At 36.1% G+C, this 19,408-nt stretch overlaps 1 protein-coding gene across 2 annotated transcripts in view; it reads right to left on the bottom strand.

Moving 5' to 3' along the window:
* CNTLN (centlein) overlaps positions 1-19,408 on the bottom strand; it is a 317,305-nt gene that overhangs the window by 209,545 nt on the left and 88,352 nt on the right. For both annotated transcript variants that reach the window (XM_047064802.1, XM_047064799.1), the window contains exons 4-5: positions 5,833-5,967; positions 5,043-5,222 (exon numbers count right to left, since the gene is read on the bottom strand). In XM_047064802.1, the coding sequence (XP_046920758.1) occupies positions 5,043-5,222; positions 5,833-5,967 (315 nt within the window). The remainder of the gene's footprint in view (positions 1-5,042; positions 5,223-5,832; positions 5,968-19,408) is intronic.

Here is a 19,408-nt window from a genome sequence, read left to right as displayed (position 1 = left end):
TGCCCCTCCCCCACTCTGTCTCTCTCTCAAAAATAAACATTAAAAAAAATTAACAAACCTTTAGTTAGAATGACAAAGAGAAAAGAGAAAAGGTGTAAGTAACTAAAATCAAAAATGAAAGTAAGGACACTAGTACAGAAATTAAAAAAGGATTATTAGAGAATACTGTAAGCAATTGTACATCAGCAAATTAGATAACCTACGTACGTAGAAAGACACAGATCACCTAAACTAACTCAAGAAGAAATAGAAAATCTCAACAGACCTATGATAACTGAAAAGGTTTATTAATCAGTTATCAAAACTACCCAAAATAAAAAATTCTAGTACCAGATGGCTTTAACTGGTGAACCAAGTATTTTTTTTAAATGAATACCCATTCTTTTCGAACTCTTCCAAAACATATGAGGAGAAAATATTTTCTAATTTATTCTACAAGGCCAGTAGATGCCAAAGATCTGACTTGATACCAAAGTCAGATAAAGGCAAAAATATCCCAGCAATGTAAAGTTGGTTTAACATCCAAAATTCAAGTAATATATCATACCAACAGAATAAAAAACAAAAACCACAATATTATTTCAATAGATACAGAAAAAGCACTCACCAGAATCCAACACCTCTTCATGATAAAAGACAAAAACATTCAACAACTACGAACCAAAAGAAACTTCCTCAATCTGATAGTTTATCAACAAAACTTCAGAGCAAACATCAATTATCATACTTAAGGGCGAAAGAGTGGTTCCTTTACCAATGAGATATGGAACAAGACATAGATGTCTACTCTTTTTTTTCTATTCAACTTTATGTGAGAGATTCTAGCAGGGTAATGAATGGGCAATAAAATGAGACAAAAGGCACCAGATTGGAAAAGAAGAAGTAAAATTATCTCTGCTTATAAATGACATAATCTTACATATAGAAAACCCCGAAGAATCAACCTATCAAGCAGGGTGGCAGGATATAAGATCACTATATAAAATTAATTACAGATCTCTACAGTAGGAATAAACCACCCAAAAAGGAAATGAAGAAACAGTTCCACTTAAAATAGCATAAAAATTAATTAAATTTTTATGAATATATGTACCCAAAGAAGTGTAAAATTATACTCTGAAAACCACAAAACATTATTGAAAAAAATTAAAGTAGACCTAAAATAATGAAACACCCCACACTGATTGATTAGAAGATAAAGTATCCTAAGATAGTGGTATTTGCCAAATTGATCTTCTAATTCAATGCAATCTCTATCAAAATAAACCCAGCTTGCTTTTCTTGTAAGAATGTTAAAGATGTTTCTAAAATCCATATGGAAATGCAAGAGACCCAGAATAGCTAATATTGAAAAAAGAAGAAAAAATTTGGATGAGACACATATCCCAACTGCAAAATCTATTACAAATCTATAATAATCAATAGTGTAGCATAGACATGAGGATAAATGTATAAATCAAAGGAACAGAATTGAGGTCTAAGAAAAAAAATCCTTCTATTTACCGTCCCATGATACTCAATAAAGATGCCCAAACAGATGCAGTGAGGGGAAGACTAGGTTTTTTTCAACAAATGGTACTGGGATAACTGATTAACAAAAGAATGAAGTTGGATTCCTATCAAACATCACATTCAAAAACGAACTCAAAATGGATCAAAGAATTAAATGCAAGATATAAAACTATAAAACTCAAAGAAAACATAGGTTTCCATCTTCTTGATCTTAGACTAGGCAATGATTTCTCACCAAAGCATGGGTAACAAAAAAAAGGGTAGATAAATATCATCAAAATGTAAAACATTTATGCTTAAAAACACCATTAATAAAGGAAAAACAACACCAAGAATTAAAGAAAATAGTTTCAAAATATACAGCCAAAAAAGAGACTTGTATCCAGAAGTATACACAAAAGAGATTTGTATGCAGAATATATATGCATTTCTTCAAAAACAGACAAATAGCCAATACCACATCCAAAGATGCTCAACATCATTAGCCATCAGGGAAACGCAAATGAAAAGCACAATGAGGTATCACTTAACATCCACAGAAATGACTATAATCAAAAAGACAGGCAATAACAAGTACTGATGAGCACAAAAAGAAATCAGAACTCTCATACATTGCTGTTCACAATGTAAAGTGGTGCACCTGTTTTTGAAACACGTTCCTTAAGTTCCTCAAAAACTTAAAAGCAGTTACAATATGACCCAGTATTCTCACTCTTTGGTATGGACCTAAGAGAAAGAAAAATACATGTATGTATACATGAAATCCTGTACACAAATAGTCATAGCAGCATTATTCAGAACACAAATGTCTATCTACTAATGGTAAAGAAATAAAATGTAGGATATCTATGTAATGGAATATTATTCAACAAAGAAAGGAATGTGGTACTGATAAACATGCTACAACATGGATAAACACTGAAAACATTATTCTAAGTAGAAGAACTCAGTCACAAAAGACACTATGATTTCATTTATATGAAATTTTAGAACAGAAAATATATTGAGAAAGAAAGCAGCTTACTGGCTATCAAGGGTTGCAGAGAAAAGGGGGTAAATTCAGAGTGATTGCTAAAGGCTACAGGGTTTCTTTAAGAAATGATGAAAATGTTCTAAAAGTAATTGTGATAATAGTTGCACAACTCTGCACAAACTAAAAACTGCACTTGGACTGTGAACTTTAAATGGATTAAATGTGAATAATATGCCAATCAATATTTTAGAAAGGAAAGAAAGATTCAAAGTGTTCTTGGGGCGCCTGGGTGGCGCAGTCGGTTAAGCGTCCGACTTCAGCCAGGTCACGATCTCGCGGTCCGTGAGTTCGAGCCCCGCGTCAGGCTCTGGGCTGATGGCTCAGAGCCTGGAGCCTGTTTCCAATGCTGTGTCCCCCTCTCTCTCTGCCCCTCCCCCGTTCATGCTCTGTTTCTCTCTGTCCCAAAAAAAAATAAAAAAAAAAAACAAACAAACAAACAAAAAAAACAAAGTGTTCTTAATGTGCAATGTAATTATGTAACTTAGAAAAATCTAGAAAATGTACAAATTTTTAGAATAAGGTAATTTGAAAAAAAAATTGTTGAAAAGAAGGTTAAGATAAAATAAATCAGTAACAGTCTTGTCTTCCCGAAATAATCAGTTAAAATATAATTTAAAATATTACATACCCTTATACAATTTGACAATATTAGTAGCTATTAATAAATTGAATAACAGTGGACAGTGCCATTTTAAGAATACATCTTATTCCACATACATGAATGTTAGGGTCACAATTCTCCCAAGATTAATTCATAAATTAAGTGTGATTCCAATCTACTTCCTAACAGAAGTTTTCAGTAAAACTAATAAAATCGTTCTTAAATATTATAAGACAGTGAAGAAGCACATACAGGGCTTGGGACTTACAAAAATAAGAATAAAGAAGACTTCCCTGCCAAACAATGAGTCAAATTACAAAACCACAATATCTAAAACCATGAGAATAATAAGATTTCCAGAAACAAACCAATACACACACGGAAACTTTGAGATATGAGAGAGATTGAATAACAAATCAATTAACTATTAAATAAATGGTGTGAAACAACATATCCCAAAATAAATTCTAAGTAGATTACAGACTTTAGGATAGGAAAAGGTTTAGCATCTAAGATTCCTAATGCAAAAACATTAGAAAATATTAAAGAAGAAAATAATAAAATAGACTCTTCCAAATTCACAAACTTTTCAAAGTCCAATTCACCTTATTCAAGAGTCATGGAACAGAAAGTATTTGTAATATATATATATTTGTAATATATATAAATATATATATATATATAAAAGTATTACTATCCAGAGTAAATAAAAAATGTCTACAAGTTAATAAGACCAAACCTACTATTAAAAAAAAAAAGTCACAGAACCAAAATTCACAGCCAATCACAGAATGAACTATTTAAGTGGAAAACAGTCATCAATGATTCGAAGAGTATCATCAAATAATCATGTACCCATGAATTTAACACAAGTGCAACTTAGCCTTGTCGCACTACCACACAGCTTAAAGGATGCAGGGAAGCAGAAACTGATATAAAAATTGAGAAAGAAAATACACCAGAATTCAATTTTCTCAATGGCTCAGTCATTCCCTGATGGTACACTAATAGATTTAATGTGTTTTCTTAAATATGTGCAACAAATTGATTCACACACTCAGAAATAGACATCCCTTCACCTCTAAAATAATCACACACACATATCCATACTTAGTATGCTTTAATAGCCATATATATGTATATATGTATGTGTATGTGTGCTTACGTTATATATTATTTTTATGTGTGCATACATAGAGGCACTATCATATTTACTAGCATGAAAATTTGTTTCTAGCCTTTTCAATAAAGTCTATGAGAAACCTGAAATTTGATGGGAAAAAAATTAACAAAAATATTCTCAAAACAAAGAGAAAGCCACAAAAAAGTACTATTTTGAAAAATACTGATGAAAAAAGATATCAGACTATTATGAAGATTGACTGTACCTTTCATCTTCTATGAAAATAAAATTTTACTATAAGGCCCTTTTAAGTCAAAGGAAAGCATCATCTTTAAAAGACACATGAGTATTTTTCAACTGTTTTATGCTTTTTCACATTTTATTTTTTAAAAGACCTGGAAAATACATTCTTAAAACTCTATTGTAATGAATTCTAGCTATATTTATAAATTTAAGCTCTAGCTGAAAAATGTCAAACCTCATGATTCTAAATATGTTTTTCCAAAACATGTTTTATTTCAAAATGCTATAGCCTTTATTTTTTAATGATTACATTTTAGATAACTATTTGAAGTCAGTTTCCTGCTTTGCAACATCAATTTTTAAAAAGCTGTGGGTCTTAAGTGAAGGAATATAAATTAATGCTGGTCCCCACTGGTGGATTTGAATATATAACTTGTTATTTAAAGAAAATCACATGTAATAAACTTCCTATAAGAAGTTAGATCCAAAATAATGGCATTATTCTTATTCCCTCCATTCTCATTGCCTACCTTTATTTTTGCATCAATGCTATATTTTTCTTTTCTCCAATGTGCTTCTTGCTTCCTCAGTTTCTCCAGGTCATTTAGCAGGTCAGCGCAGCGGGTACTTAATTTCTCATTTTCCTCCTCCAGAGTTTTTATAACCAGTCTGTTTTGCTCTTCCTTATTCTGTACACACTCCTTAGTGTCCTGTAGAACAGTACCACAAGGGCCGATAAACAAAACAAAACAAACAACAACAAAAAAAGGTGAGAACTAATCAGCAAATATAAACTGTGCAGTTTTACCCTCACAGCAGCTTCTTCTATATTTGATGGCCAAGGTCACCTGTATACTTTTATTGGCCTCTTTTCATGCAGGTGGATGGGTCATATTTTTTCACTGGATGACAGCTTTGATGAGTACACATTTGCAAAGAGCCCATTAATTGATCAAGCTGCCTTTGATGCTGTCCCCAGCTATTTTTGAGACCCACACAGACATATCCTCCCAGACCTGGGTTTTATCAATTAATAATGCCAGTCCCATCAGAATCTAATTACAAGAAGCCACATATTCACACTCCTACTTTCTTAGCTCCATTTCCATCATTAACTATTTATCTGAAAGTTATAAAGCTTGGAGTCTTATCTTTAAAGCATCTTTCTCAGTTTTTGCATGTGAGAAAACTGTATGGTACAGCAGGGCCTAAGGCAATTTTTCCTCCAAGCTTGTCACTTTCTGTGCCACAAAGGCTGACAAAGCTTAAAGTAGGACTTCAAAGTAAGAGTACTGTAAAACTATGTAGAAGCCAACACACCTTAGCTTCCTGACTTTTATCTTTAAATTTCTTCTGCAAGTCGCTGAATTCTTTCCTTAAGAAAACGTTTTCTTCATCAACTGCAATCTTCCGTTTTACAAGGTCATTTATTTCCTTTTTTAGTCCTGTTTCTCTCTATGGAAAAAAAATCACAATTATTGGTGAGTTGGTACTTCTAAGAAAAAATTATTTTATTTACAAAGTTTTAGATTTTGACTGATAATATTAGGATTAACTAGCTTTCATAATAATGTCTACTTTCACAATTCTTATATCTGGTGACATGCCCATCAATATTCAAGTAAACAGTGCAAGTATGGTATCTGTTTATTAGTTTAAGATAAAGGACACATACAAACTGGATACCAAATGTTAAGCCACAGTCAGAAAGTAAATTTTTGGGATTTAGATGCAAAACAGAAGGAAAACAAAATTTTATAAAACATTCCAATCAAAGAAAAAGTGTATGTAACTAAGATAAGAATTACCCTCTTATTTAAGTATGATTTCGAAGAAAACATTTTTTAAAGAAACAATTACAGATTTGTGAAGGCATAAATAATCTTCAAGACTGAAAAATGGCAAGTCTGTTTTCGTACCAAAGATATCTTGCTGTGTAGGAAAATAATTCAGAATATTCAAACTGCCATAATTTTTAACTGAATGTCCTTTTTACCTGCCAGAGATACCTAAATAACACGTAATCACAGGATGTGTCCATGACTCAATTCTTAATTTCCCTCTTACTTCTACAGTTTTCCTCTCAGAAAATTTACCCACTCTTGGCTTTTTGTCTCATCTCTGTCTGAGAGAATAACTAATCTACAATGCAGCTTTGACTCTCTCCCAATCACTAATGCCACATTTGCAACTTTTTATATAATACCTCCACTTGGATTATCTGCTGGAACCTTAAACTAACATGGTAAAACTGAAATCCATATCCTTATACTATCTCTTTCTATACTTCTTCAACCTTCGTCAAGCCAACTTTTGTTCATTTTTTTCAACTAACATTTATTAAGCATCCATTACATGCTTACACACTTTTTGAAAACCTCCAGGTCATTCTTAACAGTACCTTCTCCCAAAGCCCCGTCTGCCTATCAACCAAGAAGACACATCAAGATACAACATGCTGTTCTGTTATTAACTGGTATGCTCACTAGAAACCCCTGACCTTCATTCCATCTCTTATCTAGCACTGATGCTCATCTGATCCTTAATTACCAATTTATTTTGTACTCCCATATTTGCTCCTTATTAAATATGCTCCAAATGACATGAGGATGAACTGAAACTTAGGGTGAGGTTCAGGGATAGGATGAAAAATGGGGTAAGATTAGGAATGAAGTGAGGGTATCTACTATATTCCTATTTTTTAAGCTGTAATGTTAACTGTTGATTTTACTTTACTTCAAATTAAAAATATTTTAAATACTGGATACATACAAAAATAATCTGTGATAAATATATATAAAGGTATTAAGAGCAGAGTAAAAACAGCAGCCTTGTATCCACAACCACTCAATTAAGACACACAACTCTACCATTGCCTTTGAAGTCCTCTGTAGGTCCCCCGATCCTCTGACATTTCTATAGCCTTCAGGGCAAAGCACTGTCTTACGATTTTGGTTTTTATCCTTGTCTGGCCTTTCTTTATAGTTTGGAGACATAAATATCCCTATTTGATATATTATACAGTTTACCTTACTTTTGAACTTTATACAAATTAAATCATACTACACATATTCTGTGATTTGCTATTTTTTGCTCAACATATGTTCCCAAATTCATCCATATTGATAGGTGTAGCTGCAATTCAATTACCTTGGTGTATAGTATCATTCTATTATATAAATATACTATAATATATTTATCTATCTCTTGTCAGTGTATATTTCAGCTGCTTCCCATTTTGGGAAAAGGGGTATACAAACAATGCTGCTATAAACACTCTTAAACATGTCTCCTGATACAGATGAGCAAGAATTTCTCCCAAGCAGTATTTTTCAAACTACAGATTGCAATCGAGTAATGGGTCATTAAATCAATTTAGTCATCACAATCAGCATTTTTAAAAACTGGAATAGAATACAATAGAAAATATCAAAAACGTAAGCATAAATTCTTAGCAAAAAAACTATGCCAAAGGAATAGAATTATGAAAGAAGCAGACACATTAAATTGCTCTTAAATTTTGTTTTTGATTTGTTTTATTTAAATATTATGAAATTCATATTTGATACATACTTTGTTATATTTTACCTTTATTACACATAGTAAGAACTATTATTATATGAAATTTTTATTTCATTGTGGGTGCACTGGGGTCATTAGGGAAAATGTATTTTTTTCAGTGTAGGGGTCATATTAATAAAAGTTTGAAAAACATTGCTTAAGAATATATTTGGGGGTAAAACTGCTAAGTCATAGGCTACAAGCACTTCAAGTGTTCTCTCAGTTCCACAGCTACAGCAACACTTGACTCTCAGGTGTGGTGTGTTTTACAAATCCAGTAGGTATACACGGCTCCTCAACATAGTTTTAATTTTTGTTTCCCATTTGAATTGTTAGGGCATATCAAGGTGTGCCAGACATCAATCAAACAGCTTAAAAATAGATGCATAAATGTGGCCCATCCACAACTCATAGCCTATTTTTCTATTCTCATCTAAATGTTACCTCCTTCAAGATTCAATTTCTACCTATCTCCATGAAGGCTTCCCCACATGTTACAGTAATTTCTGCCTTTTCTAGATTTCTGTCTTGCCCATATTATTAATTTGACACATTACACACTATCTATGTACTCATAATGTTTTCCAAAACAGATTAGTAAATGTTTATGAATGACATTGACATAGAATGAAAAATTCAATCACGTGAACACTAAGACTGTTTACAGGCTATCTAGAGACCTCTCCTTTGAAAAGAGAACTGACAAAACTTGAGCATCTTCATCTATTCTGGAAATTGTTTAGACTTTAGGAAGGAAAGAACACTGAAGCAAATGATTTAAGTTTTAGAAGGGTTTGTCCATTCATGTCAGCTAACCTTAACAGGAACTGACAACTTAAACACCACCAGCAAGCCCTTTCATAACAATTATTTAATAATTTGAATTCTGGCATTTGAGTGAATTTAACAATCAACAAGGACAAATATAGACTTAATTTTTTTTTTTTAATTTTTTTTTCAACGTTTATTTATTTTTGGGACAGAGAGAGACAGAGCATGAACGGGGGAGGGGCAGAGAGAGAGGGAGACACAGAATCCGAAACAGGCTCCAGGCTCTGAGCCATCAGCCCAGAGCCTGACGCGGGGCTCGAACTCACCGACCGCGAGATCGTGACCTGGCTGAAGTTGGACGCTTAACCAACTGCGCCACCCAGGCGCCCCTAGACTTAATTTTAAATAAAGAAGTATAATGCAGTGAGAAATTAGTTAACCCAAACTATCAATATTCTTATAGTTTGATAAATCTGATATTATGTTAAATAATCATGAAAGTAATAATTAAGACAAAGATGCACTCCCAGTAAAAGACAACCCGATAAATCAAACCTTTCAAGAACTATGAAATTTTGTATAACGCAAAATATTTTCCTAATAAAATATGCTCTTCGAGATCTACTTTAAATAATGAAATCACAGGTATATACAGCTACAGTTCATTTTAAAATTTAGCTTAATGAAACTTTTCAACAAACTTCTCTGGATAGAGTACATTTTGAATGGTATGGCTTGAGTTAATATTAAACTAGGAAATAGAACGCTGAGGAACCATAAACCATAAAGGGTGACAAGAGAAAATATGTCTGGAACAAATAATTTATTATGGATAAGACATGAAATGAATAATTCACATCACGGTCAAGAGAAGTCTATGGAGTAAGATGAGGATGATAAAGAGTATGACGCAGAAAAAAGGGGAAAGGAGGGGCAGCAGCATAAGACCTAAAATTCTATCGAGCAATACTTCAGCATAGTTAATGTATTATTTATATGACCTACTTTCAAGTAGGCATGAAAGTTTTAATAAAAAACACAAGTTATGAAGCCATAACAACTAAAACAACGGTAAAGCGAGAAAAAGGAAAAGGTAAGAGATCTAACTGTAACTGGGAACCAAAACTTATTTCTGAGCTTCCTATAAGGTAAAAGAAAAAAAAAGGGTGGGGGCAGGGATATAACGTTAAAGAACAATCATCATCTAATCAAATACAATATACTAGGCTGTTATCAGAGTTATCTAATGTAATACTAGAAGGAGAATTTATTACATGATTTATTTTATAACTATTTGTGACAAAGCTAAGGTAGTATCTTATCAAAAAAGTTACAGGCAATGTTTTACACTATCATCAATAAAATATAAGTTATAATATTAGATTGCACTCTTATGAAAGTTTTTTCTGCAACCAGCTAAAAAACTGTGTGAGTATGTGTGTGTGTGCGGCATGCACACAACTTCCTAGAAATTTGATTGGATACCTAAGTAAGACTTAAATAAGCTATAGGAATTGTTATTTTTTTAAGTTTATTTATTTATTTTGAGAGAGAGAGAGAGAAAGAATGCACATGTGCTCTGCAAGGAGCAGAGGGGGAGAGAGAATTCCAAACAGGTTCCATGCTGTCAGCACAGAGCCTGATGCAGGGCTTGAACTCATAAACTGTGAGATCATGACCTAAGCCAAAATCAAGAGTCAGACTCTTAACTGACTGAGCCACCCAAGTACCCCCGGAATTGTCATCCTTAAGTGTTAACTCTATTCCACAGGCTGTAAGTCTTAAAAATTAAAAGCTACTTAATAAAAACACAATGGAGAAACTTCCAGGTTCCACTCAAGCATGTAAGGCACTTGGAAGTCATCTCTCCTGATTACACAACATGGAAAAAGTTGAACTAATTAAAACTCAAAAACTCTTTTTGGATCTACCAGAGAATTGGGGACATAGAGCAAACTGCTGTTCCAAAAACTAGAGAAACAGACAGATATATAAAGAGAATGGCAATATACCAGAGCAGGAGCCCAGGAGCAGTAAAATCCATGGAAACCACTACCAGGGTAGAAAAATTTAATCTGTAATTAACAGATTGCTGGAGGATCAAAGTAGACAAGTTTTAACAGTTAAAAAGCCCAAAAAAGCCCAATTTTAGGTGACTTTCACCAGAGCCAAATCAACCTGGCTAAAGGGAAATACCTAACTCCAACAGCCTCTAGCCTTCCTATTAATCCAAGGGAGGGGGGAGAAACAGAAGCACTTGTGAAGGTCACATTGTAGGGACACAAGCTCACTAAAAGATTGAAACCTAATCAGAGTATAGAATACTTCATCTCCCCCTGACACTGGACCACCATACCCATAGGGCTTCTGTATAACAAGGGAACACAATGGAAAAAAAACTGTGCATCTCAGACAGTACTTAAGAAGCTTGTAGAAAAACCCAAAAAAAGGACAGCAAAACAAAATTTAGCCTCTGAAACATACAACTACAGCAAACGGTAAACACAGCCTAAGCCCTAGCCAGATAAACAGAAAACCTCACAGTAAAGGCCTATTCACCTCACTACTTTTTACCCATTTAGTTAATTTTAAGTGTCAACTTGCGTATGCCATAGTACCCATGGTATCTAGTTTTTTTTAAATTTCTTTTTAATGTTTATTTTTATTTTTGAGAAAGAGAGAGAGAGAGAGACAGAGTGCAAGCAGGGGAGGGTTAGAGGGGGAGACACAGAATTGGAAGCAGGCTCCAGGCTCTTTCTTGGCTGTCAGCACAGAGCCCAACACAGGGTTCGAACCCATGAACTGTGAGATCCTGACCTGAGCTGAAGTCAAAAGCCCAATCAACTGAGCCACCCAGGCTCCCCATGGTATCAAGTTTTTGATAAAACACAAGTCTAGATGTTGCTGTGAACATATTTTTCAGGTATGATTAATATTTAAATCAGTGACTTTGAGTTAAGCAGATAACCTCTCCATAATGTGCCTGGGCTTCATCCAGTCAACTGAAGATGATAAAACAAAGGGCTATAGTCTTCTGAGGAAGAAGGAATTCTGCCTCCAGAATGCTTTCTGATTGAGTTGCAAAATCAACTCTTCCTGGGTCTCCACCCTGCCAGCCAGTCTTGCATAAATCAGACTTGCCAGCCCCAAACTGCATGAGCCAATGCCTTCAAATCAATCTCTCTTTCTAGAAAGACAGATATAGGTAGATACATACACATATGCATATACCTCTATCACTTCTGCTTCTCTGAAGAACCCTGACTAATACAGAGTTTGGCCCCATTTAGGACTTCAGTCTTAAAATTACAAAGACATGGATACTGTCAGCAACCTGAATGAGCTTAGAAGCAGATTTTTCCCAAATCAAGCCTCCAGATAAGAGCAAGCCGAAAGGAAACCCTGAGTACAACCATGAGATACTGAACAGACAATCTAGCTATGTCCAGACTCCTTGTTTTTTTTTTTTTTTTGCTTTTAAAGTGAGAACATTTTATTTTTTTAGCCTGATGCTTTTATTTATTTTTTGTTTTTTATATTACATATAATTTATGTCAAATTGGTTTCCATATAACACCCAGTGCTCATCCCAACAGGTGCCCTCCTCAATGCCCATCACCCACTTTCCCTTCTCCCCTACCCCCCCCCCCCATCAACCATCAGTTTGTTCTCAGTATTTAAGAGTCTTATGGTTTGCCTACCTCCCTCTCTGCAACTTTTTCCCCCCTTCCCCTCCCCCTGGTCTTCTGTTAAGTTTCTCAGGATCCACATATGAGTGAAAACATATGGTATCTGTCTTTCTCTGCCTGACTGATTTCACTTAGCATAATACCCTTCAGTTCCATCCACGTTGCTACAAATGGCCAGATTTCATTCTTTCTCATTGCCAAGCAGTATTCCATTGTATATATAAATCACATCCTCTTTATCCATTTGTCAGTTGATGGACATTTAGGCTCTTTCCATACTTTGGCTATTCTTGAAAGTGCTGCTATAAACATTGGGGTACAAGTGCCCCTATGCATCAGCACTCCTGTATCCCTTGGGTAAATTCCTAGCAGTGCTATGGCTGGGTCATAGGGTAGATCTATTTTTTAATTGTTTGAGGAACCTCCACATTTTTTTCCAGTGTGGCTGCACCAGTTTGCATTCCCACCAACAGTGCAAGAGGGTTCCCGTTTCTCCACATCCTCGCCAGCATCTATAGTCTCCTGATTTGTTCATTTTAGCCACTCTTCCTGGCACAAGGTGGTATCTCAGTGTGGTTTTGATTTGTATTTCCCTGATGAGGAGTGACGTTGAACATCTTTTCATGTGTCTGCTGGCCATCTGGATGTCTTCTTTAGAGAAGTGTCTATTCATGTCTTCTGCCCATTTCTTCACTGGATTATTTGTTTTTCAGGTGTGGAGTTTGGTGAGTTCTTTATAGATTTTGGATACTAGCCCTTTGTCCGATATGTCATTTGCAAATATCTTTTCCCATTCCGTCAGTTGCCTTTTAGTTTTGCTGATTGTTTCTTTTGCAGTGTCGAAGTTTTTTATCTTGATGAGGTCCCAATAGTTCATTTTTGCTTTTTAATTCTCTTGCCTTTGGGGATGTGTTAAGTAAGAAATTGCTGCGGCTGAGGTCAGAGAGGTTTCTTCCTGCTTTCTCCTCTAGGGTTTTGATGGTTTCCTGTCTCACATTCAGGTCCTTCATCCATTTTGAGTTTATTTTTGTGAATGGTGTAAGAAAGTGGTCTAGTTTCATTCTTCTGTATGTTGCTGTCCAGTTCTCCCAGCACTATTTGTTAAAGAGACTATCTTTTTTCATTGGATATTCTTTCTTGCTTTGTCAAAGACTAGTTGGCCATACTTTTGTGGGTCCAATTCTGGGGTCTCTATTCTATGCCATTGGTCTATGTGTCTGCTTTTGTGTCTGTAATCATACTGTCTTGATGATTACAGCTTTGTAGTAGAGGGTAAAGTCTGGGATTGTGATACCTCCCGCTTTGGTCTTCTTCTTCAAAATTACTTTGGCTATTCGGGGTCTTTTGTGGTTCCATACAAATTTTAGGATTGCTTGTTATAGCTTTGAGAGGAATGCTGGTGCAATTTTGATTGGGATTGCATTGAATGTGTAGATAGCTTTGGGTAGTATTGACATTTTAACAATATTTATTCTTCTAATCCATGAGCATGGAATTTTTTTCCATTTCTTTATATCTTCTTCAATTTCCTTCATAAGCCTTCTATAGTTTTCAACATACAGGTCTTTTACTCTCTGCAAGTTCACTTTAAAATTCAGGGAAAAAAACATGTGAATAAATAAAAATATACAAATTTTCTTATCTTATCTTACAGTGTGCAGTTGATGTGTATTATATAGATTTTTCAGAATATGTTAGAATTAAGAAGTATATCATTAAATATAAAGTAATAAACTTAGTCATGAAAAGAACTGATATAGACTCTAAACCTCCCAAACTATCAACACAAAAATGCATGCACACATACCCACAAACATACACAAATGAAAAATACAGCAAATGTAAAAAGCTAAGAAAATGTTAAAAACAGAAAGCATAAGTTTAGTCATAGAACAAAGACCAAATAAGTATGTTATATCAAGAAATGCAGATGGGATAAACCTACCTTGAAAAAAGTAAAGATGTGGGTACCTGGGTGGCTCAGTTGATTAAGTGTCTGACTCTTGATTTTGGCTTGGGTCATAATCTCACGGTTTGCAATATTGAGCCCCATGTCAGGCTCCATGCTGACAGCACAGAGCCTGCTTGGGATTCTCTCTCTCTCTCTCTCTCTCTCCCTCTCTCTCTCTCTCTCTCTCTCTCTCTCCCGTGCATGGGTGCATGGACTCTTTCTCCCCCCCCCCCCCCATCTTGCTCAATGATAAATAAATAAACTTAAAAAAAAAAAGGTAAAAATGTATATAGATTGAGTCAAAACTCACTTCCAGGGAATATGGTAATATAGGAGAATCCTATGCTCACCTTGTCCCACAAATACAATTAGATAACATCCATATCAATGTAAATAACCCAGAAAATAACCTGAAGATTGGCAGAACAGACTTTCCACAGCTAAATTCAGAGAAGAGGTTACATTTAAGAAGGTAGGAAGGGCAGAGATGTGGTTGGGAGCTAAAAGGACCAAGAAGGCTGTAAGTGGGAAGGACAGACTCTGCAGTATTGGAGAGACCAAACAAACAGAACCTCATACCAGGTGCAGGAAACCTACATGGGGAAGACAATCCCTATAACATTTGGCTTCAAAAAACAGAGGGGCATAATTTCATGAGTTCTTACAATCAGTGGGGCTTAACACCTGGAACTTTAAAAACCATCAGGCTTGGCTCTAGGAGAGCCAAGAGGGCAAGAGGAAACTGATTCCCCACCTTAGAGACAGCACAACAAAGAGGCCCGCAGAGATACAGCCCAGAAGCAGCATTTGAAAAATGTCTGGGGTATTTGGGAAAAGATTTCTTTACTAATCTCAGAGGCTGTGCTGGAGGGGCAGAGATCTTTGGGAGACTTCTCCAGGAACAAAGGAGTTAGCTGGTGCCATTTCTCTCTCCACCAGCCTAGAGATAGAGAAACCTGCTGGAATCAGTGTTGCCCCAACTCTCCACCTAGATTGCTAGCAGCACACATCTCCCTTCCTACTGACCCCCCAACCATGCTTTTGTGGATCTACACCCCCCAACCTTGGCAGGCATTCTGGGCAGCTGTGGGTCCCCTCCTCCAATGGACAGGTTTGGACCTTGCTGGCACTCTGTGTGCCCTGCCCCCACATTCTCCTATGGACTCAACCCCTCTAATCCTACAGCCATTTTCTAAAGCAGCTCCAGGTCCCCTTGCACAGCAGACCTGTACAAACCTTGCTAACACTGTGCTCCCTGCCCCCTTGTTCTCCTGCAGACCTGTCCCTTCCAATACATCCTTAGCAGGAGCCTATCAAAAGCAGTACCACAAGCCTAGCAATGTGTCAGTAGACTGAATAGGAGCCAGTACCAATCCAAAGTTACTACTGTTCCAAGGAGAGGGGAAGAACCACACACACCAGGGGCTGGAGCCCCAGCAGTGGATTGGGAGAAGATAATCTGGTTTGACTGCAGGTCCTCAGCAGTGAAAGCTTCTCAGGGAACAATATAGGGAAAGCAATCTGAGTTCAGTGCTACTACATCTCTGGCAAATGCCTAGTCTGACTCAACTCAAGCCCAAGGTGGCCCCAAGACTGGCTCAACAACAACACAGGGACCAAATCCTGCCAACAACAGGCAAAGAGAACCACGGCAGACAACTGGACTGAAAGGCAAAAGAGGCTCAGCCACAATAGTAGGACACAAGCACCACACATAAGAGACTCCTTTGAAGAGCCAGGTTCTTGTGACCAGGGGACAATGCACTGCAGGGCACTACGAGACTTCTTTATAAGGCCACTACTTCAAGAGCAAGAAATGTAGCTGACTTTCTTAATACATACAAACAGACACAGAGAGATAGACAAAATGAGGAGACAGAGGAATATGTCCCAGATAAAAAAAAAGGACAAAATCACAGCAAGAAACCTAAATGAAATGGAGATGAGTGATATGCCTGATAGAGAATTTAAAGTAATGATCATAAAGATACTCAATGGACTTGAAAAAAGAGTGGGAGTGGAGGACCTCAATGAGACCCTTAAGAAAGAGACAAACAACATAAAAAAGAACTAAACAGAGAAGAAGAACTCAATAACTAAAATTAAAAATACACTAGATGGTATAAACAGGAGACTAGAGGAAGAAGATGAACAAATCAGAGATCTGGAGGAAAGAGTAATGGATAGTAATGAAGCTGAACAGTAGAGAGAGCAAAAAATAATAATACAATGCTGAGGGAACTCAGCAACTCCATCAAGTGTAATAACACTCCTATTATAGGGATCCTAGAAGAAGAGAGAAAAAAGGGGACAGAATTTTTATTTGAAGAAATAACAGCTCAAAGCTGCCCAAATCTGGGGAAGGAAACAGGGATCCAGACCCATGAGGCACAGAGAGCCCCCAACAAAATCAACTCAACGAGGTCCACACAATGACATGTAATAATAAAAATGGCAAAAAGTAATGATAGAGAATTTTATTATTTTTTTTTCAACGTTTATTTATTTTTGGGACAGAGAGAGACAGAGCATGAACGGGGGAGGGCAGAGAGAGAGGGAGACACAGAATCCGAAACAGGCTCCAGGCTCTGAGCCGTCAGCCCAGAGCCTGACGCGGGGCTCGAACTCACGGACCGCGAGATTGTGACCTGGCTGAAGTCGGACGCTTAACCGACTGCGCCACCCAGGCGCCCCTGATAGAGAATTTTAAAAGCAGCAAGTGAAAACAGTTAATACAAGGGAAACCCCATAAGGCTATCAGCTGATTTTAGCAGAAACTTTTCAGGTCAGAAGGGAGTGGCATGATATATTCAAAGTGCTGAAAGAAAAAAACCTGCAGCCATAAATATTCTATCTAGAAATCTATCATTCAGAACAGAAGGAGAGACCAAGAGCTTCCCAGACAAAAAATGTTTAAAGAATTCATCACCACGAAACCAGCCTGTAAGAAATGTTAAAGGGGACTCTAAATGGTAAGGAAAGGCCATAGCTAGGAGTAAGAAAAGTAGGACGCACAAAAGCAATAAAAATGAGTACATCTGTAAAATTCAGCCAAGGGATTCACAAAATAAAAGGATGTGAAGTATGACACAATGTACCTAAAATTTGGCAGGAGAAAGAAGAAACAAATGAGTTCAAACATAAGTGACAATCAATATAATATAAACTGCTATATGCACAAAATGTTATATACCTAATGGCATTAGGTATATAACCTAAGGGTAACCACAAATCAAACACCATAACAGATATGAAAAAAATGCAGAGAAAGGAATCCAAGTATATCACCAAAGAAAGCCAGCAAATTGTGAGAGAAAAGAGCAAGAGAAGAACAGAAAAGAACTACAAAACAACCATAAAGCAAGTAACAAAATAGCAATAAGTACATACCTATCAATAATTACTTTGAATGTAAATTAACTAAACACTCTAATCAAAAGACATAGGATGATAGACTGGATAAAAAAGCAAGACCCACCCATAGGCTGCCGATAGGAGACTCATTACAGAACTGAAGACACATGTAGTTTGAAAGTAAAGACATGGAAAAACATGTATCATGTAAATGGAATTTAAAAAAAAGTTGGGTAGCAATACTTATATTGAACAAAATAGACTTTAAAACAAAGAATGTAGTAAGAGACAAACAAGAACACTATATAATCATAAAGGACACAACCCAACAAGAATATATAACATTTGTAAATATTTATGCACACAACATGGAATCAGCCAAACACATAAAGCTGCTAATAACAACAAACATAAAGGAAATAATCAAAAGTAATACAATAATAATAGGGGACTTTAGCACCCCACTTACATTGATGGATAGATCATCCAAACAGAAAATCAACCAGATGGATCTAACATACATTCAAAACATTCCAGCCTAAAACAACACAATACACACCATTTTCAAATGTACATGGGACGTTCTCCAGAACAGATCACATATTAGGCCACAAATCAAGTCTCAACAAATTCAAAGAATCGAAGTCATACCATGCATCTTTTCTGACGACAATGCTATGAAACAAGAAAAGAACCTTAAGAAAAAAATCTGGAAAGGGGTGTCTGCATGGATTAGTTGGTTAACCATTCAACTTTGGTTCAGGTCATGATGTCAAGGTTTGTGAGTTCGAGCCCTGCGTCTTGCTCTGTGCTGACAGCTCGAAGCCTGGAGCCTGCTTCAGATTCTATGTCTCCCTCTCTCTCTGCCCCTACCCCAATCACATTGTGTGTGTCTCTGTCTCTAAAATAGTGAATTCACTAATTCTGTGAATTAGCACTAATTCACTAATTTAGAATAATAGTCATAAAATTAATCGCTGGGCTTGAAAACAGTATAAAGGAGAGCAGAGAATCTCTTGCTACAGAGATCAAGGGACAAAGGAACAGCCAGGAGGAGCTAAAAATGCTATCAATGAACTGCAAAATAAAATGGAGACAACTATGGCTCGGATTGAAGAGGCAGAGGAGAGAATAGGTGAACTAGAAGATAAAATTATGGAAAAAGAGGAAGCTGAGAAAAAGAGAAATAAAAAAAATCCAGGAGTATGAGGGGAAAATTAGAGAACTAAGTCATGCACTAAGAGAAATAATATACACATAATTGGTATTCCAGAGGAGGAAGAGAGAGGGAAAGGTGCTGAAGGTGTACTTGAAGAAATAACAGCTGAGAACTTCCCGGATCTGGGGAAGGAAAAAGGCATTGAAACAAGAGGCACAGAGAACTCCCTTCAGCCGGAACTTGAATCAATCTTCTGCATGACATATCATAGTGAAACTGGCAACATACAAGGAAAGAGAGAAAATTCTGAAAGCAGCTAGAGATAAACGTGCTGTAACATATAAAGGGAGAACTATAAGACTCGTGACTGATCTCTCTACTGAAACTTGGCAGGCCAGAAAGGAATGGCAG

This window comes from Lynx rufus, unplaced genomic scaffold (genome assembly GCF_022079265.1).
Source record: "Lynx rufus isolate CCGP_SWC_20201006 ecotype Redwood Valley unplaced genomic scaffold, mLynRuf1.p SCAF_10, whole genome shotgun sequence".
Lineage (NCBI taxonomy): Eukaryota > Metazoa > Chordata > Mammalia > Carnivora > Felidae > Lynx > Lynx rufus.
Note: the sequence above shows the minus strand (reverse complement) of the source record. Positions and strands in the feature narration are given on the sequence as shown.